Source organism: Myotis yumanensis, unplaced genomic scaffold, assembly GCF_028538775.1.
Source record: "Myotis yumanensis isolate MYYU_CA2020_CCGP unplaced genomic scaffold, mMyoYum1.0.hap1 SCAF_8, whole genome shotgun sequence".
NCBI classification, from domain to species: Eukaryota; Metazoa; Chordata; class Mammalia; order Chiroptera; family Vespertilionidae; genus Myotis; species Myotis yumanensis.
In genome coordinates, this window is record NW_027223759.1 from 2,204,276 (window position 1) to 2,228,625 (window position 24,350).

At 47.5% G+C, this 24,350-nt stretch overlaps 1 protein-coding gene across 2 annotated transcripts in view; it reads right to left on the reverse strand.

The window, feature by feature from the left end:
* Nucleotides 1-24,350, reverse strand: part of COL5A2 (collagen type V alpha 2 chain) — a 137,825-nt gene that overhangs the window by 17,247 nt on the left and 96,228 nt on the right. For both annotated transcript variants that reach the window (XM_070421666.1, XM_070421667.1), the window contains exons 17-43: nt 23,455-23,499; nt 21,743-21,796; nt 18,995-19,093; nt 18,652-18,696; nt 18,449-18,547; nt 16,472-16,525; nt 16,136-16,243; nt 15,114-15,167; nt 14,481-14,579; nt 13,206-13,259; nt 12,420-12,518; nt 12,269-12,322; nt 12,123-12,176; nt 11,101-11,154; nt 10,154-10,207; nt 8,360-8,404; nt 7,942-8,040; nt 7,050-7,157; nt 6,712-6,765; nt 5,084-5,137; nt 4,843-4,896; nt 3,919-3,972; nt 3,425-3,532; nt 3,273-3,326; nt 2,234-2,287; nt 1,480-1,641; nt 517-624 (exon numbers count right to left, since the gene is read on the reverse strand). In XM_070421666.1, the coding sequence (XP_070277767.1) occupies nt 517-624; nt 1,480-1,641; nt 2,234-2,287; nt 3,273-3,326; nt 3,425-3,532; nt 3,919-3,972; nt 4,843-4,896; nt 5,084-5,137; nt 6,712-6,765; nt 7,050-7,157; nt 7,942-8,040; nt 8,360-8,404; nt 10,154-10,207; nt 11,101-11,154; nt 12,123-12,176; nt 12,269-12,322; nt 12,420-12,518; nt 13,206-13,259; nt 14,481-14,579; nt 15,114-15,167; nt 16,136-16,243; nt 16,472-16,525; nt 18,449-18,547; nt 18,652-18,696; nt 18,995-19,093; nt 21,743-21,796; nt 23,455-23,499 (1,980 nt within the window). The remainder of the gene's footprint in view (nt 1-516; nt 625-1,479; nt 1,642-2,233; nt 2,288-3,272; nt 3,327-3,424; nt 3,533-3,918; nt 3,973-4,842; nt 4,897-5,083; nt 5,138-6,711; nt 6,766-7,049; nt 7,158-7,941; nt 8,041-8,359; nt 8,405-10,153; nt 10,208-11,100; nt 11,155-12,122; nt 12,177-12,268; nt 12,323-12,419; nt 12,519-13,205; nt 13,260-14,480; nt 14,580-15,113; nt 15,168-16,135; nt 16,244-16,471; nt 16,526-18,448; nt 18,548-18,651; nt 18,697-18,994; nt 19,094-21,742; nt 21,797-23,454; nt 23,500-24,350) is intronic.

Sequence of the window (24,350 nt, forward strand, 5' to 3'; positions counted from 1 at the left end):
TCCACGCTCCAGCGAATATGAGATTTGTACACCCCCGACCCCCGCTCGCCCCCCGGGAACGGGGATCACTTTCAGAGGCTTTCTTCCGAGTTCTTCCCACTGTCACGGCCAATATTACTTTAGGCCAACTCCTTCCTCGCCTTGTTGGTTCATGAGAGCGGCTCTGTGGACTGTGGACTGTGGACGTTCCTGTCCGCATGTTTATTTAAGGAGAGGCTACCTACTCACCAGGAGACCCCCTTCCCAGCTCCTCAGAGAGTTTTAATATTTGAAGAAAGATTTAGAGTCACCCCAAATCCACATTCGCATTTGTTGACTTCACTAGCCCCGAGGTCAAATAAATACACTTTTCAAAGACTTTGTAAAGTACTTAAACAAAGAATTTCACATGTAAGTCAAAAGCTTTTGAAGATACTCAGAATGTGTATCTAAAAAAGACTTTAAATCTATTCAGCAAAAATATATACAAATGATACTGCACAGAATCAGAGAAAACGCCGACTGCACAGCACTCACCGCGGGGCCCGGCAGGCCAGGCATGCCTCGCTCCCCACGCTGGCCCGGCATGCCCACGATCCCTCGCTGCCCCGTGGTGCCCGCTGGGCCCGGCGGGCCGTCCGGACCCTAGTTTTGAGGATAAACTAGAATTAGAAGTTGTCCAGGGTAAAACCATCCGCAAGAACTTTACAGTAGCTCACAGCTGAACAGGCTTTTCTGGTACAAGAAAAAGTTCCCTGATTCATAAGGCCATACGATATATAAGTAATCAGTTTATAATCCACACAGACCTTCTAACCTTATTTAAGAAGTAAAAATAGCTTATCACATGAAAGAGAACTTGAAGATTAATATGAATATTGATGGAATAAAAGAGGTAACTATTCAGGCAAATATTTTTTCCTCTTTTAAAAGAACACATTTTTAAAATGAAGAGAAAGTATCTGAACAGATTGTTTAAAGGCATTTGGATATGCCAGACCGGTTTGGCTCAGTGGATAGAGCATCGGCCTGTGGACTGAAAGGTCCCAGGTTCGATTCCGGTCAAGGGCATGTACCTTGGTTGCAAGCACATCCCCAGTGGGAGGTGTGCAGGAGGCGGCTGGTCGATGTTTCTCTCTCATCGATGTTTCTAATTCTCTATCCCTCTCCCTTCCTCTCTGTAAAAAATCAATAAAATATATTAAAAAAAAAAAAAAAAAAAAGGCATTTGGATATTAAATGAAGTAATGCACTTCCTAGAAAATTTACTTCATACAATGCAGATAGACCAGGAAGAGTGTGTTCTTGTTTGGGTTTTGAAACCACACTCCTTAGTGCTGTGCTTTTGTATTTGCACACACACTCTTTCCTAACGCAGAGAACTGCACATGCAAAGCCTGCAGGGCATGAAGGAGGTGCGGGGTGCTGGACAGAGATGGTGACGGTTTCTATTAGCAAGTATCTGGTTACAGGTGGTCTAGAGCAAAGATGCCAACTCACAGGCTGCCCGTCTTCTCCGGGGTCCCCTTTGTCTCCTGGGCCCCCGGGGGGGCCGGCTGGTCCACGATCTCCCACTCGCCCGTGAGAGCCGGGGTCCCCGCGAAGACCCGGGGGCCCCTCCTTCCCGGGCTCCCCGAGGGGCCCTGCCGGCCCTGGAGCTCCCTAGTGGGACAGAGAGAAAGCGGGAGGGCAGGGGGGGCCCGGGAGGCCCTGGGCAGCGGTCTGCCTCAGGGGCCTTCCCCGGCCTCACGCCCGTTTTCTGTCAGATACTCAGACATTCATTCCCCAGAAGAAAATCGGCATCACTGGCAGGCAGTTCCCCATGAGTCATTGTTCAGGCCTGAAATTAACCTGAATTTCAAACCTCTTAATGCTCTGACCCAACAATAAATACATAACATCTTATCAAGGAAGAGTATATTTAATAAACGAAGTCCCAGGAATGCTTCCCCACTGAGGGAGAGGGTGAGCACAGGACTACTGCGATTTAGTGATCACAGGGGCCAGCAGTCAAAGATTGGGGCTGAAAGGACTTGCAGATTGGCTCCCCCAAGGAACAGGGGACCAGAGATGAATTTGCTTTGACAGCACACCAGTATGAATTGTCAGATAGGGCTGTTAATTTGGGAAAACAAATCATGCCTGGATTAAATTACAGAGTAAGTAATAAGAATTAAATCTGTGTGTATCTCTGTCATGTGTACAGACACGTGTGTGTGTAGTTACTCCACCTTCAATAGTGGGTCTGACTTACCACAGGGCCTGGGGGTCCAACTCTGCCGGCAGAACCAGGAAATCCCGTCGCGCCCTAGAAACACAGCACAGAAGCCCCTTAACGTAACAGTGCGTGACGTAGGCTCCCACCACCTGTTTCTCACAGGGAGCTGGGCCTCTGGGTCCCCTCCTTGCTGTGACCCAGGTCCAGCTATTCCTGATCCTTTGTTTTGAGTGGAGCTGGATTAACTGGGAGGAAGGTTGCGATTTCTCCCTCTCCGCTCTCCATTCATCGTGAACATACACAGGCATGTTCCAGGCCAGGGCTGAAAGCACATTCACATGTCACAGCAGGAATGGATAGCGCTCCAGCGCCGTTCCCCATCTCCCACCCACAGGGGCCATTTATACTGCGGAGGAGGCAGCGGGTCTCCAAGACCGTGACGCTGATTTAGACAGATCTCCCTCTAAGCCAGTGGTTCTCAACCTCAGCTGCACATTAGAATCACCTGGGAATCCTTTTAAAATCCTGATTTCTGGGCCTCATCCTCCGGAAATTCTGTTTCTTTGTTACTAATGTTGTGGCCCCACCCCATAACAAAGAAACAGAATTTCCGGAGGATGAGGTCCAGAAATCAGGATTTTAAAAGGATTCCCAGGTGATTCTAATGTGCAGCCAAGGTTGAGAACCGCTGCCTTAGAGTCTAAGACAGTGGTTCTCAACCTGTGGGTCACGACCCCTTTGGGGGTCGAAGGACCCTTTCACAGGGGTCGCCTAAGACTATTGGAAAACACATATATAATTACATATTGTTTTTGTGATTAATCACTATGCTTTAATTATGTTCAATTTGTAACAATGAAATTGGGGGTCACCACAACATGAAGAACTGTATTAAAGGGTCGCGGCATTAGGAAGGTTGAGAACCGCTGGTCTAAGGGAAACGCTTGTCCGCTCCCCACTAGTTATACACACAGAAACTGTTGCTGCGGCTTCAGATCAACTTTAAAATATCCAAGAGGCCCTGATGTCTCAGCTGACCATGTCCGCCCAGAGCTCCACCCCCAAACCAACTTACCGGTGGGCCCTGTGTTCCTCGCCCGCCTTTGAGTCCGGGGACCCCATTCGGACCCTAGATGGGGAGAAACAGAGAGACGGCTGCAGTGAGGCAAACCGGCTGCGCACCCGCTGAGCTGGGCCCTGGGCCTTCCCGGTCTCCATCGGGCTTACGTGGGGGCCTGGGGATCCTGCCAGCCCCTGTGGCCCCGGGGAGCCGGCGTCTCCCTTCTGTCCTGGCTCTCCGGGCTCCCCCTTCACGCCTGGCTGCCCGTCGGGACCCTGTCAACGGCATAAATAAGCAATTGTTACAACACTTACGGACAAGTTACTGTACAGCGACTCTTATTAACATGATGGACACTGAACGTGATCAGCTGTTGGGAAGTGGTGCTTTGTAATCAGTATGACGGCGGAGAAGGGAGAAGCGGCCTGAGAGAAGTGAGTTATCGCACCGGGTTCACTATAACAAAGAAGTATAGAATCCGGAACGGTGCAAACTCATCCATTTCTGTGCTAGTCCGTGAACTGTTCTGAAAATGAGAATAGCTAGAAAACTGCAAACTTTCCAGAATCTTTTACCTTCAAAACATATGGCATTGATAACTAATTAATGCATGCTCTAACAGGGGGTGTTCACTGAACATAGAGATACATGAAAATTATACCTGGGGGCCAGCGAAACCAACAGCACCAATCGGGCCATTTTCACCGCGAGAACCCTGCAAGACAAGAGGAGAGCGTTCACACCTCGTTACGCACAGGAACGCGGCAGCTATTCCAGTGGCCGAGACATGGAAACAGCCCAAGTGCCCTGTGACAGAGGACCGGGTAAAGAAGAGGTGGTGCACAACACAATGGAATACTACTCAGCCACAAGAAGGGATGACACAGCGGCATTTGCAACAACATGGATGGACCTAGAAATATTTTGCCAAGTGAAAGAAGTCGGACAGAAAAAGCTAAGAACCACATGATTTCACTCATATGCGGGATATCAAACTAAAACTCATGGGCGCAGGCGGTGGTTGCCAGAGAGGGGGTTGAAGGAGCCTATTATATGGTGATGGAAGATGGTTTGACTTTGGGTGGTGGGCATACAGTGCAATACGCAGATCTTGTATCATAGAAATTGACACTTGAAAAACCTATATGACCCCACTAGCCAACGTCACCCCAATAAATTTAATTAAAGTTTTTAAAAAATATAATTATATAAATTTGGAGTGTCTTGAAATAATATATAGAAAAATCAGACATACTGCTTGTGCAGTATATATATATGTGTATATATATATATATATATATATATAGAATATGATATGTATATACCATAGAACAAAATTTCCAAGGTTTGAAGTTTCAAAGAAGTCTCTTAATTACTTAGTGACCTGCTTACCTACACTCACTCGATTGTATCACATTAATAGAGTGATACTTTTTTAAGTATAATGAGAAAAGTAAAAGCTTAAAACCAGAAAGTTATAAATAGCCTAATGTATCAGGCACGGTTTTCTATAGCTATCAGGACAAAGAGAGGGACTGTCTTACTGCTCAAGGTGATACTGAGATCTTAACACACGGTCACTTACAGGATTGCCGCGCGAGCCAGGAGGGCCGACTAAACCTCGAGGGCCAGGTTCACCCTGCAGAGCAGATGGTAGATGGTTATTGTCCGAAACAGTAGCAGACACAGCCCCACTGTGGGACGGTGGGCCTCGCATGGAGGGCAGATAACGGGGAGAACATGGACGTGAACTAGCCAACGGCCGTGCTTTGTGAGAGAGCCGGCTTCCAGGCCTCACGGGCCGACTCCACAGAAGGACTCATTACCTTTTCTCCAGTGGGACCTGCAGGACCCGGGGGGCCGAGGGGGCCTGGCAGACCCTGCAGGGAACAGAGGAACAGGACACTGAGGGAGAGAAGGCACAAAGTCTCCACGTTCACACACACAGAGAAGGGCTGTGCTGGTGTCATGCGGCTGCTTTCGCAGAGCATGACCCAGAATAAATAACACCATCTACATGCTCTCAACATGTTTCTATCTGGTCGAGAACAATCTCCACAGAATGTCTTCATCTCTTTCATCTCATCAGCTCACCCAGACGTGGCCCTGCCTTCAGACAGCAGTCGGGCTCCGTGCTGTTCTCCACAGCGCCTCCGTCTATCACCTACTAACGTTGCTAATCCTACTTGAAATTTGAGTCTAGACCAGCCGTGGGCAAACTACGGCCCGCGGGCCGGATCCGGCCCGTTTGAAATGAATAAAACTAAAAAAGAAAAAAAAGACCGTACCCTTTTATGTAATGATGTTTACTTTGAATTTATATTAGTTCACACAAACACTCCATCCATGCTTTTGTTCCGGCCCTCCGGTCCAGTTTAAGAACCCATTGTGGCCCTCGAGTCAAAAAGTTTGCCCACCCCTGGGCTAGACTGAAGAAACGTGTCTTCATTTGTACAAAATGCCATATTCTTGCATTCGAATACGCCAGCAAAATGTCACTCTTTTATTTCAAAAAAGTGAAGTGTGCTAATGCATTTGGTTTTCTACACCCCCTGCATGTAAGGAAGCGGCACAGCCCAGCGACACTGAGAAGAGGGGGTGCTCTTGCTCAGAGCCGGGGGAGCTGCCGCAGGATACAAGCGGGGTCTCCTCCACACGTGGCCACAGACTCCCCCTCCTCCCCTCGGCGGCAGCTCTTCCCGAACCACCTTTTCCCTCCGGTACCGGTGTGCTGCCTCTTCCTGTGCAGCCAGATATTCGCTTGTAGTTTAATTTCTGTACGTACTACTGAAGAAGCTTAAGGAACAAACATGACTTTTCAATTTTATATTATTAACAAGAACACGAGTAAACTATATTAAATTCTCTGGATCTACAGTGGAACAACGTTCTTCCAATAATTTACCTAATACACTTCCTTAAAGGATTTGATGAAATAAAATATAAATTTACACACTTTTTCATAGAGAGAAAATGTATTCTTCATTTTCCCCCTTTACTAATGCTGATTCATCGCCCTGCTGTTTTCTCACCCCTGACCTCCAATACACTGAGAAACATTAATCACAACTTTGCTCTACAAAACTCTACCTGCCTCGCCTGGAAGGAGGTCTAGAGCAGCTCATGAGATCAGCTACTTTATAGAATGAACAGGCCTGTGAATAAGGATGAGAGGCCCTGCCGCGGACAGCAGTGACCACTCATGTCTCTCAATAGTGACTTTCCTTTCTGGCTGCTCTAACTCGAGGTAAGCAGAACGAGTGTCCATGGTTGATCAACATCTAATCTCAGGTTTCCTCATTCTCCAAGTCCGACCGCCATGGAAGCAAGTCCGACCGCCATGGAAGCGCTACACACGTTATTTTGGAAAGTCCAGGCAACTTCCCATGATGATGATGATGTTACTCCGGGGCTGGGGGGGGGGGGGGGTGGGGACACGAATGGTTTCACTTACTCTTGCTCCATCATTCCCAGCTGTGCCTTCAGCGCCTTTCTCTCCTAGGCCGCCCTGGGGAAACACAGAACAGCCTGCGTCCGTGTGGTTGTCTCCTTCTCACACTTGCGTGGAGGGCTCACGAGTGAAGAGTCATGTCTTACGCTTGGAGCCGTATCTCCTGGAGCTCAGAACAATGCCGGGCACTGCACATTCTCTCAATGGATATACATTAAAACATGAATGAATGAGTGAACGGCTTGTGACTCAGGTCGGCTTGTGATTAAAAGTCTGCCCAGGACATCACTGTCGGTAGAAAATCTAATTGAATGAACTCAGAAAAAAGAAAGAAGACTCACCCTGTCGCCCTTGGGGCCAGGCGTGCCGGCAATCCCTCGCTCCCCGGGCATGCCTTGAAGGCCTGGCGGGCCCGTGTCCCCGGGGGTGCCAGCTGGTCCTGGGCTGCCCTGAAACCAACCAACAGGAAGGGAGGGCACCTCAATATCCAAAGTGAACCACATGGAATACCGTGTTGGTCGTCAAAATAGTAGATTCTCAGAGACTTCACAGGGTCTAACCCAGTGCTTACATGTTTCATTTGGAAAATGGCCTCGGAGTTCATTAAAAAAAACAACCATCAGACCTGCCATTTTGATAATCAGTTTATGTTTTCAACTTTTCTCTTTGGGGAAATTTAGTACTGATTCAAATAAAAATGATAGAGCTTCCTTTTTTTTCTTATTTTGGTAACATCATGATGAGATTCTAATAAAGAAAGGAGATATTACATGTAGAGAGTATTTCACTTTCTCTGTAATAAACCCATGATATTAAGCTGGTTTTGAGGCTCATTCAGTGATTAAATTGAAGCAAATCTTATGCAATCACTTTGGATCGTAAGATTTGCGTAATCATGAAAAATTCGACTCCAGATGTTTACGCAGAAACTGGTGCCATTGTCTGCTGTCAATGTTAAAGTGGCGCCAGAAGGAAACGGCACCGATTCTTGCCTTCTGCCGCGTTGCATTTTAGATGCAAAGACAACGACCTTCCGTGTATTTTGTCAGCAGGATCGTGGAACTCAGGACAAGGAAAGTGGAGCATAAACCCCATCACAACAGCGGACTCCTTCTTAGCTGACGCTTAGCGCCGAGCGCAAGCCCGTAGCTGCCCATAAGCATTTGCTGAGGAAGAAAACTAAGTAATCAAATACCCTGGAGACTCGAGGAGCACATGCTGGCTCGTACTCACCTTCGGGCCATCGGGGCCGTGCCCGCCGGCCATCCCCTTCTCGCCGGGCAGCCCGGTGATTCCCGGTTCTCCTCGCTCCCCCGGGTTCCCTCGCTCTCCCTAGCACAACAGCGGAGTGTCAGCCTCAGGGCTTGGTCTAAAGGGGCTAGGAACATTCCTGAAAACATGAAACAGGTCCTCCCAGGGAAAGGTTCAGAAATGAGCAACTACTGAGGCTCGGTTTCCCGATTTAGTGACAAGAAACAGATGTGAAGGCAGGATAGGGTCGTTTCCCAGCACAGAATATTCCTCACGGGACTGATTTTCTGTAAGTAGAAGAATTTAATGCCACAGCAAGCCCCGCTGAAGACACGCGGAAAAGGTGCTTTTTAAAGGGAAGCCAACGGCAGCAGGCGGATGCGAAGGAGAGAATACTCACTCGAGGTCCCAGTGGGCCCACGGCCCCCGGATCGCCAGGAACTCCCTGTAAAATACAGTTTAAAAGGTGGGAAGGAAATCTTTGAGCTAAATTGCATTTAATTTATTAGAAATCTTTCCAGATCATACACCTAATTTTTTTTAACGCACTAAGCCCAAAGTATTGAAGAAAGAAAGATGTGTCCACTTTTATAAATAGAGTGGGCATCACAAAAATTAGATGGAAATATTTTTCCGGAAAAAAATGATATTGTAACTGAATATTTGATTTTTGGCAGTGAGAACATACAAAATGTTATCTTCCAAAGTGCATCCATTTTTTTAGAGATGAAGTAATATATATACTAAAAGCCTTTTATTTCCTGATGCAATGTGAAAAAGTTTTAAGAGAGGGAAGTGAAATTAAAAGCAGTAGAGTACTGGTCTGTTGAATAAAACCAATTCCACTAACTCAGTAAATACTTCTTGAACATATAATGTGGGCAACACACTCTACTAGGAATTGTGGGTTCAGACTAGGGCAGTCATGACTCCATTAAAGTTTCTTTCTTTCTTTGATAAAGATAATCTCTGTATAAAGTAGGCCTCTGGTCTTATCCCTTGAAATTATTGTCTTCACTGAGGTGTGATCTTCCTAAAACTCAAACAGTAGTGCCCCTACTTAAAAACCCTTCATCAGCTGCCCATTATTCCAAGAAGAAGAACGAATAGGACTCAAAATAAGACCCTCCATAATCTGGCCCCAATTCACGCCTCTAGCCTCACTCCATCTGAGTTGCACTCTGCACTCCTGACCCACAGAACTGTGCTCACGGCCTTAACTTGACCTACAAAACGTTGTCCTTCCTGTTCCATGTCCTAGCGCACTTCCTCACCTTCCCTCCTCCGCTTACCACCCTTCATCCTTCAGATCTCATGGAAGTTATGACCTCATCCAGGAAACTCTTCCTAAACCTCCAGCCTGAATCAATGGTATCTTCTGTGTTTCCAGAGACACAGTCCCTCCCCTCCCCCAGCAGTTAGAGTCACTGTCACTGTCTCCCTGTGCTCTGTCCCCCACTGTAATACAGGATACGGGCAAGGTCCATGTCCACCTTGTTCAATTGGTTAAGGCCAAGCAAGGCTTAGCACAGCTGAGCACGGGCGCAGCACTCAGCAAATACTTGTTGAATGGTGGAATGAATGAATTCCTCAGAGAAAAATAAACTAAATAACCCATGTGCTCATAAAATGATAGAGATAAAGTAGTATCTGTTCATAACAGCTGGTACAGCCTCCAGGAAAACGCCATCATATGACTCAGACTCACTCAGGGATTAAGAACACAGTCTGGGAAGCATGTGACCTGGGCTCACAGCCCATCAGCTGTGCGACCCGACATCTGTACAGCCCCTTCGGCCAACATCTGTGGCCCCTTCCTCTCCGAAACAAGGCGAGTAATAGTAGCGAGGGTGGTTTGAGGTTAAAAAAGAGAACATATGGCCCAACCGGTGTGGCCCAGTGGCTGAGCGTCCACCTCTGAACCAGGAGGCTGGGGTTTGATTCCCCCTCAGGGCACATGCCTGGGTTGCGGCTGGATCCTCAGTGCGGGGCGTGCAGGAGGCAGCTGATCAATCAATGGTTCTCTCTCATCATTGATGTTTCTATCTCTCTCCCTTCCTCTCTGAAATCAATAAAAAGATATTATAAAAAGATAATATATGTAAATCACACCAGAATGGAGCCTCACACATGGTAAGTGATATTAAGAAGCAGTGGTTTCTATATTTGCTGTTCTTCGTATTCAAACACTTACCTGATCTCCTGGCTTCCCACCTTCCCCGGGGGGCCCTGGGGGGCCTGGGAGCCCCTAAAACCAAAGCAACAATGAAAGTGTGACTGTGAAGCTGACCAGGCCACCAGCGTCAGCAGCTGACCTCCTACAGCTCAGAGAGCCTCCGGGACTCTATTTTTCAAGCAAAAGGTACTGTTCAACACAGGTTATGCAAACACAGACCGAGAGACCTCCATCTCATAACTAACCACAGAAGCTGGCTGATTGGTTAGGCCTTCATTTGCATATCACTTAGCAAACAAAAGAACAATGTAACAGGAGGCTCTTTAGATTTGTAGTTTTTTATAAAGGCTCTGAAAACAACATACTAGGTCAGTGGTCGGCAAACTGCGGCTCGGCAAACCTCAGCTCGCAAGCCACATGCGGCTCTTTGGCCCCTTGAGTGTGGCTCATCCACAAAATACCGACTTCTGTGCGTGGGCCACGAAGTTTCACTCGCACTGTACGTGCGCCCGCACGTGGTGTTTGTCGAGATCTGCCGACCACAGTGCTAGGTTACTAGAATACTACTGAAAGTTTCTTTTCCCCAAATTATTCTTATTCGTGCTGCTAAATAATCTACCACACCAATATATTTAGATAAATTATGAAAATTTGTTCAACAAAATCTTTTAGATACTGTGCCAATAAAATCAGATAAGCCTTAAAACAGTTAAATGAATGTCACTGCGACATGAAGAATATTTTTTGGTTTTTCGTTTGTTAATAGCTTTGGGCTTTAATCAGTTTTTCAGGGGAAGTCTATTCTTTCTCTTTAAAAAAATGTTTGATTTTATTCAAATGTCTATCCTATTTACTAACAGAGGGATGACGTGGAAAACTTAGAGCTACGCATTGTTTCCTCGTATCTTTTCACATTTTAAGAGCGTGTAGTCAGTGGAGAGGGGCTGAACCACGGAACCGCGTACCTGAAAGCCGGTGGGGCCGGGGGGGCCCTGCTCGCCTCTCTCCCCAGCGAGGCCCTAAGTCACAGGGGAAAGGAAACGGTGAAAACCCCGAGCCAGCCCTCACCCCGCTTCCTGCCCGTGAGAACCACTAGAAGTACTTCCATTTACTGTATTTCTTCCAATCACATGTTCTGCACTTTGGCCGGATACTAAACTAGTATTAAAAGTCATCTATGGTTTGAAGTCCCTGCTAGTGAGAAAATATCTTTCAAAGCCAGCAAAGAGACTGATGACATGTGTTTACTTTTTGATCCAAACAAAATGCCTGGAGCTAACCATAAAATTATGGGGAAATTGGATGAATTGGAGATGGAAAAATTCATTACTTTCATATATCTAATCTAAAATGGTAATCTTTTCATTGCAGTTTATTTCTAAGTGTCATAAAAACCATTCATCAAACCTTCAAAACTAGTCAACAAAGCTAGCATTTTAATTAATTTGGTATTTTAAGCAAATAAAATGCCAAAATATTTCTGATAAACACTTCATGTTTCAATGCTAGGATGAAAATATACCTCAAAGAGTATTATTCCTTTTTAGCCCCTCAAAAGAAAATAAATAAATATCTATAAGACACATTAAATAAATAAATATCTATATTTATTAAATAAATATCTATAAGACACATTATTAGAATAGGATAGATAATATTCAGTATTTTAATATTTTAAATAAAATACAGTATTAAATGTTAATCAAGCTCTATTTTCCTTAGTTGACATATTTTCCAACAGTGATACATAAAGATGAAGAGGTAGCCTTTTGCCATCAGCGTTTTATAGAGATTTAAAATGAAGAAGCCAATCATGCCATTTTAAAAGGCAGAAGATTCCAGCACAGGAATCAAAAGGAAAGATATAACTGCAATTCTTCAATCTGCACTTCTTCTTTATTTCCCCCCAAAGTTATCATAAGTAAAGTCTTGGACAAACACAATGGAAAATGCAGTATGAACACATTTTTGCCAAAAGATCACATACCGGGGGGCCCACGGGCCCAGAAGGGCCGACTTCGCCGTCTTTCCCAGGAGCTCCCTAGCGTCACACAGAGAGAAGCTGTGAGATGAGGGCCATGAGAATTTGCGTAATTTTATTTTTTTTCTTTAGCAGAAAATGTATATAGCTACCCTCTGTCCAGGGACACCAGCATTTCCTGCTTCCCCCGGTTTGCCAGGATCACCCTAAAGAACAAACTTACATGTCAATCAATTTGTCCGAAGCATGCCTGTGCCAGGTGAGAACTACAGGGGATGACAGGCACGTTACACATGTACTCACACTGCTGCCCTTGGGGCCGGGGAGCCCCATGGTCCCAGGCTGCCCCCTGATTCCTATGGAGCCGGGGGGCCCGGGGCGGCCATCCTCCCCCGGAGCGCCCTGCAAAAGCCACAGGAGCCACGTAAGTTCTGTGTAGGTTCTTCCTAAACATCACATCACCCCAGTAGTCACTTGCCTTTGCTCACTATAAAACTTAATATGTTTTAAGTTATCCGACATTGTTATCTGAGTGAATTAGAACAGGCGAGCGTCTACGAAAACAAGCGAAAGCTGTTGAAGGATCTTTGACTCTATTCTCATTCTATACAGGAGCCTCATCTCCACGTCTCCTCCCATTCTCAGCTGAAAAGAGGAATCTGTCCCTTCTCCTTTCACTTTGTGGCAATGAAACCTCAGACTTCTACTTCACATTTGCATATAAGAGAAGGGCCCAGAGTATATGTCAAAATTCATACCTACTTATCTCTTAAATGTATCAAATTGGAAGGAACATAGAGAAATAAGAATGCTGCTAACAGACAAATCTCATCAATATGAAGAATACATCATTCTGACTTTTTCACTGATGTTCAGGAAGCAATTTTAATCTCAAACATTTACTTCAATAAAATGTGACAATTTTGGTGAATTTGAAAATATGCAGATCCTAACTATTTGCTTCCAAGGGGCAGGGCCCCTTAAACAGATAAACGTGGTCAGCAGCCACGTGATCAGAAACATCAGCCCCCCTAAGCTGCCTGCCTGGAGGAGCACCCATGGCTGTGGGCGTCGGCTTAAAACACTTACCAAAGGCCCGAGTTTTCCTTCAGGACCTTGAACCCCAGGATTGCCTGTCAGACCCTGAAAATTAAAGTAACCGTCAGTGTGACCTGCAGCTGAAGATTCTGGAGTAAAAACAGCATCGCATTCATAGGACCAGGTTCCACCTGGCAATGGCCGCTCTCGGGCACCTTAGGGTCCCCTAGACAAGCTCCCGGACCCTCCTAGCCTCAGCAGGATGCTCAGCAGGATGCAGGGCGACCAGTACAGAGGCCGGCGGGGTGGCATCAGGGGGGCTCTGCCTCCAGGGTACCCCCCAAGCCCCCCGCAGTGCCCAGGCTGGATGCCAGGGTATGAGTCTACATCGCGGTCCAGGAGCCACCCAGGCTCGGAAACCTCGCGTAACTGCTCTCTGTAATTCACCTTCAACACAGTATCCTGGTCCCAGCAAGGGGAATGCCCAGGTACAGGTCACCCCAAAATCAGGAAAGCCAACGCTATGCTCCCACCAGGCGTGTATAGTCCATTCCTAGCCCCCGAGTCCAGAGGCAGTCTAAACCCAGGGGTCATTTTCCCATCAGCACTGTTGGCGGCACTCGGCGGCCCGCCCCCTGGATCAGACGTGAGGGGAGAATGTCTGAGCCAAGATGCACCCACGCCAGTGTTTCCTTAGGAGGAGGAAGGCCAGCGTGGGCTTCACTGGCGGACTCAATGCTGGGCTCAGGAGAAAGAGCTCATGTTGGGCCAAAGGTATCTTTCATCCAACATTTTGTGTAACTCCTTTCTCCTGAAGGGACTGCTGACCATTGAATATGAGGACAATTCCAAAGTTGAAATAAATGTCAAGTGATAGAAAATATATCTTACATGACATTTATCATCAATTCTCTCCGCCAAGTCAAATAAGTTATTATCAAGCAAAATATATATAAAATTGACAAACAGGAACTTTTTTCATGAAAAGAGGTAAAATTGTTCATACAGACCCTTTGAAAAAGGAAGACTAGTGTGTTTTCTATACATGACAAAAATAACAAGCCAGTATTTACAAAATAATGAATCGGGTCAAAACCAAAAAACAAAGAAATGTTCCAAGTTGTGAAAGTGAGCTAGAGAGAGAGAGAATAAGGGAGGGAGGGAGGGAAGGAGGGAAGGAGGGAAGGAGGGAGGGAGGGAGGGAGGGAGGAAGGAAGGAAGGAGGGAAGGAAGGAAGGAAAGGGAGGGAGGGAGGAACACCCTTCACGACTTCCCAGGAGCACGTCTGTCTCTCGGCTGATGGACCACAAGAGACCGTGTTCTTACCCGAGCGCCCGGCAGCCCTGGTTCCCCGGGGCGTCCTGGGTCCCCCTGCCCTCCTTTAGGTCCTGACGAGCCGACAGGCCCCCTCTCTCCTTGCGCTCCCTGTTCCAAAGCAAAGCAGACATGTCAGGAAGGAGCACGGGGACACACGTGAGCATGGAAAGTTCCTGGTCTGAGCAAAGCATTAGTGTCAGGAACAACAGCTGGTCAGTCACTGCAGACGCCTCCCGGCAGACAGTGCCCCTCGCCTTCTGCTCTAACTTGCATTCCTGCTCGAACAGCGCCGTTTCTTCCTTACCCAGTGAAAGTGGTGACCAGAACCTCGCTCCCATCACTTAGATATTGGAAAAAACATAGAATTTTGAAAGAATCTAAATTTCTAGATAAAGGAAAAAATACGTCAGCTCCAGGGAACGGCCATGACCTCCTCTTCTCGGCATTTCCCTGACGAGCCCCGAAACAAGCTCCCATCCCCCTCCATCGGCAGCCCCCCCTCCCTCTATAACGCAGACATGGCACACGACATAGGTGCCCAAAGCTGTTCTGGATCTGGGCCCCACGGCCAAGGCTAAGTCATGACGCTGGGCCCCGGCACCTCCCGCAGCGCCATGGCCCACACTGGCGAAATGGCCTCACCTTGGGTCCAGGTAAGCCGTCCGAGCCCGGGAAACCGCGGTTGCCAGGAGCACCCTACGAAGGAGCAAGATTCGGTCTTAATAGCTATCGATGGTTTTGTAATACATACCGAAGGGATAATGTTTATCTTTAGCACTAAGGGCTTTAGAGTCTGTGATCAAGCCCACATGGCGGTAAATACGCATAAGAAAAAACCTGACTACAGAGAGGAGATCTTAAATTTTAAAGAATATGTAAGTACCGAGCCAAAGAGTTATCCAGAGCAAGAAATATCCTAACAACTCACGGTAAAATCAAACCTAAACTGACACACAGGCAGGCGAGGCAAAGGAAGGCGCATCTGCACACGCAGAACTGCCCGGCCCACGCCTGGCCTGTGGCAGCCCCTGCGGCCCGAGGCTCACCCGGTGTGAGTGCGGCCTTGGCCCCTCAGGCCCGGCCCACTGTCCTCCGGGACTTCGCAGTCAGCCTCCGGCTGGGCTTTGCTGTTTCCTCTGCCGAACAGTGCTCCTCCCACGTCCTCACCCAGCACGTCCTCACCCTCCGGTCCCTGCTCAAACGCCATCTTCCCACAGAACCCTGTTTCCTCGCCTCCTCACCTAACGCCCCCCCCAGCCACACACTCGGAGTTGTTCCTGCCGCATCGCCCTGTTACTTCCCAAGTGTGCGTGGCATTTGTTAAACCGTGTCATTATGTCTTTATTTAACGCTGACTTGTTTTTTGCTAACGTCCCCGTCAGAGTGAACTATAGTTTACCAGCCCCACGAGGGCTGGGACCGTAGCCTTCTGCCCACTGGCGTATCCCAAGCAACACAACACACTGCGTCGCACAGCGACCCGGCAGGACTAGTTCAGTCCCCAGCTGCGTGAGTGATACACAGTGGTTGGTGGTGCCTTTCACTCACAGGTTACCTCACTGAACCAGCTCCTGCAAGCGCGTCTCCCAGCTGCTCTGGCTTTCCTTACTATCCCCAGACTTATCCCCCGCAACCGTGAGAACTTGCTTTATGACTCAGTTTACCCTTTCTCCCACCGGCCCCTGAGGACCGACTGCGCCGGGGTCGCCGCGGGGACCTCTTTTGCCTTCTTCACCAGGGGGGCCGATGGGACCCTGAATGCCATGGGGCCCCTGTTGAAAACGAAAGAGCGGTTACCAGGAAAGGCCATGCAACGAGTGGAGTGGAAAGACCCATCTAATGAAGTCAGTCATACATGCTAAGTTACATGAAATGGGCTATCTCCATCCAGAGGGATTACATTCTCATAGTTATTATTTCACAAACTTCAGCATTTTGAGCTGCCCTCTGCTAGGCAATGCGTATGTTCTTGTTCTCGTTTAAAAAGAATGAGCCCTTACCGGTTCCCCCTTGGGGCCAGCTTCTCCTTTGAAGCCTGGGACTCCTGGGTCGCCCTGAAATGAAAGCATCCTCAGCGGGGAGCACCCTCCCTCCCTCCCTCCCTGCACCACCTCCCTCCCTGCCCCCGCCCCGTGAGCTGAGTGGGACTGAGCACTGTCCCTTCTGAAAACCTGACACCGTGTGTGTGAATTTTCATAAAACGCAGCAGAATTTGGTAGCAGTTTGTTTGCTTCACACTGTCCTCAAGAGGCTTGTTTTCAATACTGATTCTTATTTTGCATGCTAGAATAATTACAATTATTTAGCTATTATTCCAATTTGATCATTAAAATGAGAACCAAACAATCACCACTTCTGCAGAAAACCTGCTTAGGGCTTATTTTAGGAAATAGACTCGTTCACCCAGAATGGAAATAATTTTATATTTATGTCCGATCTATTGAGAGTTTGACAACTTCTCATAGAGCATTTCATCTCTATGGGGCTTTAGGGTTTTTCTTTGTTCAGGGTTTTATGTATGTGTGTCTTCAAATACCGACTGCAGTTTAGGTTAGGAACCAGATTGCTAAATTGAGAGCATGATCAATGAAATGTGAAGCATCAGCAACCCTCATGTTTTAATAAATCTGTCACCAGCAAAAAGAATTGATCAGCAAAAACCAAATGACTTGGAGCAGAATCTAGAATATTTGTTTTAAGTAGCACTAGAAAAAAGGTTGGTTTCATGTATATATCAAGCTAAAACATATGTAAGCACAAGTTTTCAGTCTGTTTATTTCTTATGGGTGCATCATAATATTTTTCCTAGAAAATGATTTTTATAAAATATGAAAACTCATTAAACATAATGTTGAAATATTTCTTCAAGCACCATATGATTTCACTCACATGTGGAACCTAATGAACAAAATAAACTAACAAACAAAATAGAAACAGACTCATAGACACAGAGAACAGACTGACAGCTGTCAGAGGGCCCGGGAGTCAGGGAGCTGGTGAGAAAGGTGAAGGGATTAAGTAAAATAAATAAATAAATAAGAAAATACCTCCTGGTCACAGACAGCAGTGTGGTGACTACCAGAGGGAAGGGGTGGGGGGGGGGGGGAGGGTAGGAGAGGGTGAAGGGGAGGTAAATGCAGATGGAAGGAGACTTGACTTGGGGTGGTGAACTCACGATACAATACACAGATAATGTATAGGGTTTCCCCCCAAAATGTATACACACATTTTGAATAATTATAAAGGCAATATTTATTAAAATATATTTCATTTTCAAAATTGAGCTATCAGCTGTTAAAGTGCATACATTTTGGGGGGGACACTCTGTATTACAGAATTGTATACCTGAAACCTATATAATTACATTAAACAATGTCACCCCAATAAATGCAATAAAAATTAAGCCCTGGCGGGTAGCTCAGTTGGTTGGAGTATCGTCCCGATATGCCAAGGTTGTAGGTTCAATCCCCAGTCAGGGGTCAGGGCACATACAAGAAGCAACCAATAAATGCATAAATAAGTGGAACCACAAATTGATATTATGTGTGCTCTCTCTCTCTCTCTCTCTCTCTCTCTCTCTTCAAATTAAAAATTAAAAGAAGAATAACTCCCAAGAAATAGTTGTTGAATCCATTTTTAGTCAAATCATCATTAGAAGTCCCCATTAAACCTCCACATCTCCCCCCACTGGCTTGCTAACGTTTCTATGTCTATTATTCAACTGCTCGTAAAATTCTGAGTTAGAACATGAAGTTCTGACCTTACTATTTTACGTAAAAACCACTAACATGATGTTCCACTTTGAATTTAAACCTCAGCACTCATGTTAGCGTTCGCTTCCACTCTGTAAAGACCCCTGTCTTCATTCGCCTCGTTCAGTTACGCCCCGGTTTTCACTGCATCTCGTCAGATGCTGTCCCTCTTGGCGGGCTCAGTCCCATTACACCAGCGGCAGCAGCGGTTCTAAAGGACGTTACCGGTTGGCCTCGAATTCCTGGAAGCCCAGTGCTGCCCTGAGGTCCTTGGGATCCGGGGGGCCCTGCCAGGCCAGGGGGTCCAGAGGGGCCTGCAGAGCCCTGTCAGAGAGAGAGACCCGTGAGCAGAGACCCGAGGAGCCTCCGCCAACGGCCAAAGCCCCGTGTCCACTTGACCTTCACACAGCGGAAACGCAGGTGCTCACCGTCGGGCCTTTGGCGCCAGGAGTACCGTCCGTCCCCACTGCGCCCTGAAAGGTACACGAAACGTCTATCACACGAGCAGCCATGTCTAGGGGGTCCTCTCAGACGTCTACCATCTCCCAAAAGGGAGACCCTAAGTTACCACCCAAACTCAACGACCATCACAGCATAAAAGTAACTTTGATGACGTTTTCGTCACACAGACGCAGCTGGCGGCCAGGGAACTGATCTTCTCCTGAGCTGCAAGCACGCGGTCGGCAGCCAAGCAGGACATGTGCGGGGCCGCCCTTGTGCCCGAGCTGCACACGCCCGGCCTCCGGGCCACCTCGCGGGGCTGGCACTTACCGGGAGGCCCTGCGAGCCCACGGGCCCCGGCGGCCCCGTCTCGCCTCGCTGCCCCTGCGGGCCTTCAGGGCCTCGGGCCCCGGTGGGACCTGCTTCTCCCTAAAGGGGAGCAAAGAGAAACATCCATTTTAGGAGAATGTCAGCACGGGACGATCCCAAGTGGATCGCTTCCTTGAGTTTCACATTTTACGCCCAGATCTAAGGGGGCCGAGAGCACAGCTCCCTGCAGGGCTGGGCCTGACCTGGGCGTGGCTGCCTCCCCCCCCCCTCCCCCCCCCACTTGGGGCAGATGTGGCCGCTAAGGGCAGCCTGGGAGCCGCCTATTCCAACCCGCGGGTGCGGCCCAAAGAGGGCACCAATGCAGGGCGTGCAGTTAAGCTTTCACTCAGATAAACAGCAACTAATTTTAGTATAAGTTTGTCCCATGAAATATTCGGGACATATTTGTACTAACGTTTATACTTCGTTGAACTGAAATTCAAACCTAACCAGGTTTCTGTACTTTACCCGCCATGTTCTGTACCGAGGTACACCTGATCCTGACATTCCAGAACGAAAACCCGAAGCTTTAGGGAGCTCATGAGAACCAAGAAACCACATCAACTCCCTGCTCAATCCCTGTCGCCCTTCACAGAGATGCAAAGAACTGAGGTGGAGTGTGTTCTTCAGCCGAGACCAGGGCCATGGGAGGCCCTCAGAGGCACAGCAGGGACCTGACCAGGCACACAAACCCGGGGTCTCACGGGGATGCTGGTGAGACAGGGGGCAGTTTTGCTGGGTGTCGGACTTCACCAGGCAGCTCTCAGGAGCCACGGGCAGTGCTGGCAGCACCAGAGGTGGGGGCCCTGTGAGTTGGGTGACGTGTGGCTGCCCCACTGTGGAGCCCAGTCCCGGGCGCCCTGAGATTCTTCCTTAACCCTCAGCCGGGCTCCTGCGAGGGCGAGGGCCTCATGGGAAGGGGGAGGGGACTGAGGGCAGGATTAGGACTTCAGGGAGCAGAGCAGATATGGGGAACAGAAGGTCCCACCTGCCTGCGCTCAGAGCGAGCTGTCAGTGAAGAAGGGACAGAGAGAAAGGCCCAGGGCAGCTCTGGAGAGCAGCCGACGCCGACCCCGGGGCAGAGGTTACAGGTGGCAGGAGCGGCTTGAACAACTAGACTGGATGCTGCTCACGCTTCAGGGAGTGTCTGACGGGTCAGTGTGGACTGAGTGTGTGTTCGTTTTTGAAGCTCATGTCCAATTCAAGTAGAACGACTAACAAGAAGCAGAGATGAACCGAAGAACGAACATGCATAAGCCACGGACACAGACAGTCGTGTGGTGAAGGCCTGGGGGCGGGCAGGTGTGAGTGGAGGGTCAGTGAGAACAAAGGGGGACATGTGTAACACTTTCCACAATAAAGACAGTTTCCGAAAAGAAGCAGGGACCTCCCTGAGGGCCGGATCTAAGCGTGTGCACAGATTGTCCCACCTGCTCGCCAACAGACTCCAGGAGGAGCCAGGCTCAGAGAAGCGAGGGGACGGCAGGGCCGCGGCCATTTCTGCGCAGCAGGATCCCGTGAGCAAACGCCCCTCCGAGAGGGAGACAGCGCTGCCAAGGGTACGAGGGAAGCAGGCGTGCTGCGGAGCATGTGGAGGGGGTGATACAGACGTGCTCACGGACTCAGCTAACACAGGGTCACACGCTCCTGCTGCACCCTTGAGTTTACTACCCAGAGTGTTGGGAGAAACAAACTGTGATCCTCTACAGAGGTAAGTGGCCCCAGCAGAATGCTTCAATCCGTTCCCGGGGAGTGCCAAACAGCCTCTCAGTCCATCCCTTTAGTGGTCAGGAGGGAGAGGCAGGAGGCGGGGAGGTGGGGGGTGGGTGGGGGTGAGAGCCCGCATCCTGTGAGAGAACAGCCTGGACGGCCTGACTCGCTGCAGACTCTATTGTTCAGAACATTCTGCTGCTTGTTGCCGCCAGGCCCCGCAGCCAAGAGCAGAGTTCCAACTCAGACTCAACTGTTGCCCTTGCAGCTGCCACAGGGTCTGCGTTAGGTTCTCTGACACTTGTGTGATTATAAGTTATACTCTTTGGATTACACATTATTTAGTAATCTCATTTTTACATTTTCTTTATGTTTTCCCTACCGTATGGACACAGAGAATACTCTCCAGTGGTTCTCAACCTTCCTAATGCCGCGACCCTTTAATACAGTTCCTCATGTTGTGGTGACCTCCAACCATAAAATTATTTTCGTTGCTACTTCATAACTGTAATGTTGCTGCTGTTATGAATCGTCATGTAAATATCTGATATGCAGGATGCATTTTCATTGTTCTCGACCCACGGGTTGAGAACCGCTGCGTCTAGACTCTTTCCTTTTTTTTTTTTTTTTGCTAAAAGTATTACAAAGGGTATTACATAAGTGCCCTTTTTCCCCCCCTCCCTTGACAAACCCCTGCCCTCCCTTACCCCCCAGTGTCTTATGTCCATTAGTTATGCTTATATAGATGCATACAAGTCCTTCGGTTGATCTCTTATTCCCCTCCCTCCTGTCCCCCAACCCTCCCTGGCCTTCCCACTGCAGTTTGACAATCAGTTTGAGGCAGCTCTGCCTCTGTATCTATTATTGTTCAAAAGTTTGTAATGGTCTTACTAGACTCTTTCCTTAGTTGAGAGCAACCTCCTTGCTCTTCGGTAAATGAAATGACATTCTTCACTTTGGGATTCATGTAATTAAGAGCTAAATGTATTAACGCTTTACCTTCATCCCAGGATTTCCTGGAAAACCAGAAGAGCCAGGTATCCCGAGAGGACCCTGTTAACAGAAACCAGAAAAGTGACCGGACATGTATCTTAATCAACATCTAAATAAGTCATCATTTAGTCTTTCACAGAATTCTGTACTTTGACACATAATATAAGAATAATCCACTTGATACTTTGAAATCACAAAAATAATAGTGTATTTTAATATAAGTACCTGCCAACACTGACATGAAATAGTGTCAAATCCTATTATGTCTAATACTCATGTCCACGAGTGTTAAACATAATAGGATCTCCTAGTCGCAGCACAGCAGATCGAGTCAGTAACAACCACGAATTGTTGAAAACAGTTGCTTAAGAAATGTATTTTTGCCCAGATGGTGTGGCCCAGTGGTTGAGCATCAACCTATGAACCAGGTGGTCATGGTTAGATTCCTGGTCAGGGCACATGCCCAGGTTGTGGACTGGATTCCCAGTTGGGGCGGGGGCGGGGGGGGGGGTGGGGCGGGCGGCGGTTGCAGGAGGCAGCCAATCAATGATTCTTTCTCATGATTGATGTTTCTCTCTCTCCCTTCTCCCTTCCTCTGAAATAATAATAATAATAATAATATAAAAAAGAAATGTGTGTTAACCAATTAATAAAGACACTTTTTCGAAAGTTATGTTTTGTACCAAAATCTAGGGCTGTCTTTATGAAATGATACTTAAGAATCCTCTGGATTCTCTAGAGCAGTGGTTCTCAACCTTCCTAATGTCGCGACCCTTTAATACAGTTCCTCATGTGGTGGTGACCCCCAACCATAAAATTATTTTCGTTGATACTTCATAACTGTAATGTTGCTACTGTTATGAATTGTCATGTAAATATCTGATATGCAGGATGTATTTTCATTGTTACAGATTGAACATAATTAAAGCATAGTGATTAATCACAAAAACAATATGTAATTATGTATGTGTTTTCCAATGGTATTAGGCGGCCCCTGTGAAGGGGTCGAGACCCACAGGTTGAGAACCGCTGCTCTAAAGTGAATATTTTCAGGCTAATAAGAAGCGGATATCTGTCACTACCCCACACCTGGGAAGGGTGCATAGAGTTTAAACCAATGACTTAAAGGCTGGATTGAAAGCATCTAGCATAGGAGGAATTCCATTCTAGGCTATCTTGGTTCTTCTTTTAAGAACCATTAGCTTTTAATCCCACCAGTTTTGTGTTTTAAAAAACCCTTTTTAACTATAGTTACTTTGTTGCCTTTTTATGAGTAACAAGGAAGACAAGACCCCAAAGGCAAATAATTTCAAATCTGATTTGCCCTCCGAGCATCTCCTGAGCTCGCCATGGTCTTCATCCACCCATCGATGGGCCATGCTGTGTCCTTGCTCATTTACATATTCCTCTGCCAAGACTTAGCTTGGGAGTCGTTCCTCTTTAAGTTCCTTGACATCTTTCTCCAGCTTCAGGTGTAGGTATTTTCTCCTCAGTGTCCCCAAACCTCAAGTCATAGTCTATGTTACAGCAGTTAGCAATGGCCGTACGCTACTATATTAACGTCTCTCTCCCTTGGTAGACAAGTCCGCGTTCAAGGACAAGTACTGTGTGTTTATCATCTTTTATTCCAAGTGACTGGGCGCAGTAGGCGCTCTGTAACGTTAGTGAGTGTGAAAGTAGAAAAATGCATGAGTGAATATGAAAATAATAAAACTCACCATCGGCCCGGGTTTTCCTGGCATACCATGTGCACCTCGTTGTCCCTAATCAGGAGAAAAAGAGACAAGATTCACTCTATTTGCTCATGATTCATTTGCTTTATAAAAATTTCCATGTTACAAATTAAAGAATAAATATTAACTAACAACAAACTTAACTGAGTTAATAGAAATAAAAACACACATTTACACAACACTGGTACAGTATAAATAAACCCATCTATCCGTACAGCAATGAGAAAGAGAAGATTGAAAGGAATGAAACTGATGAAAATCATTCTTTTTACTGAATGTGTCACCATCTCTCAAATTAGATCAAAGACAGTGGAATTTTGAACATCTCTTTACAGGCATATTAACGCAGAGGAGGGATGCACTCCTTGTAAAAATAAAAATAAAATAAAATGAATGGCACGCACACACCAGGAGATTAAGTAGCAGTGAACGCTGTGGGTGGCCCCAGGTCCCTCTCCGCTGCTGGAAGCAGTGAGCTGAGGGCTCACAGTTGTCCCCCGGGCTGCCCTCAGCGAGGAGAGGTTAGCTCTCGCAGGGCTGTGCCCCTCCCGTGCCCAGCACCGGGTACAGAGCGACCCACCCAAGAGTGAGGAGCCCTCCCCGCTGCATAGCTCCCATGACCGAGGACTCGCGGAGCCAGGTTCCTGCAGCTGTAACACCAGTTACTTTCTCCCTCTGACAAGCCTGGTTCTTTCGCTCCTTCTCCACAAGGTAGCATCTGAAAGCCGCCCCAGGATTTCCTGCACACAGTCTGCTATGATGCTAGTTTCTGGGAAACCAGACCTAAGACTTCCATAGCACTGGAGCCGGAAGGAGCCTAAGGTAGACTCTCAGGTGGGATTTGGGACTCCTCACTGACCTCGTGGCGGTAGAGAGAGCGT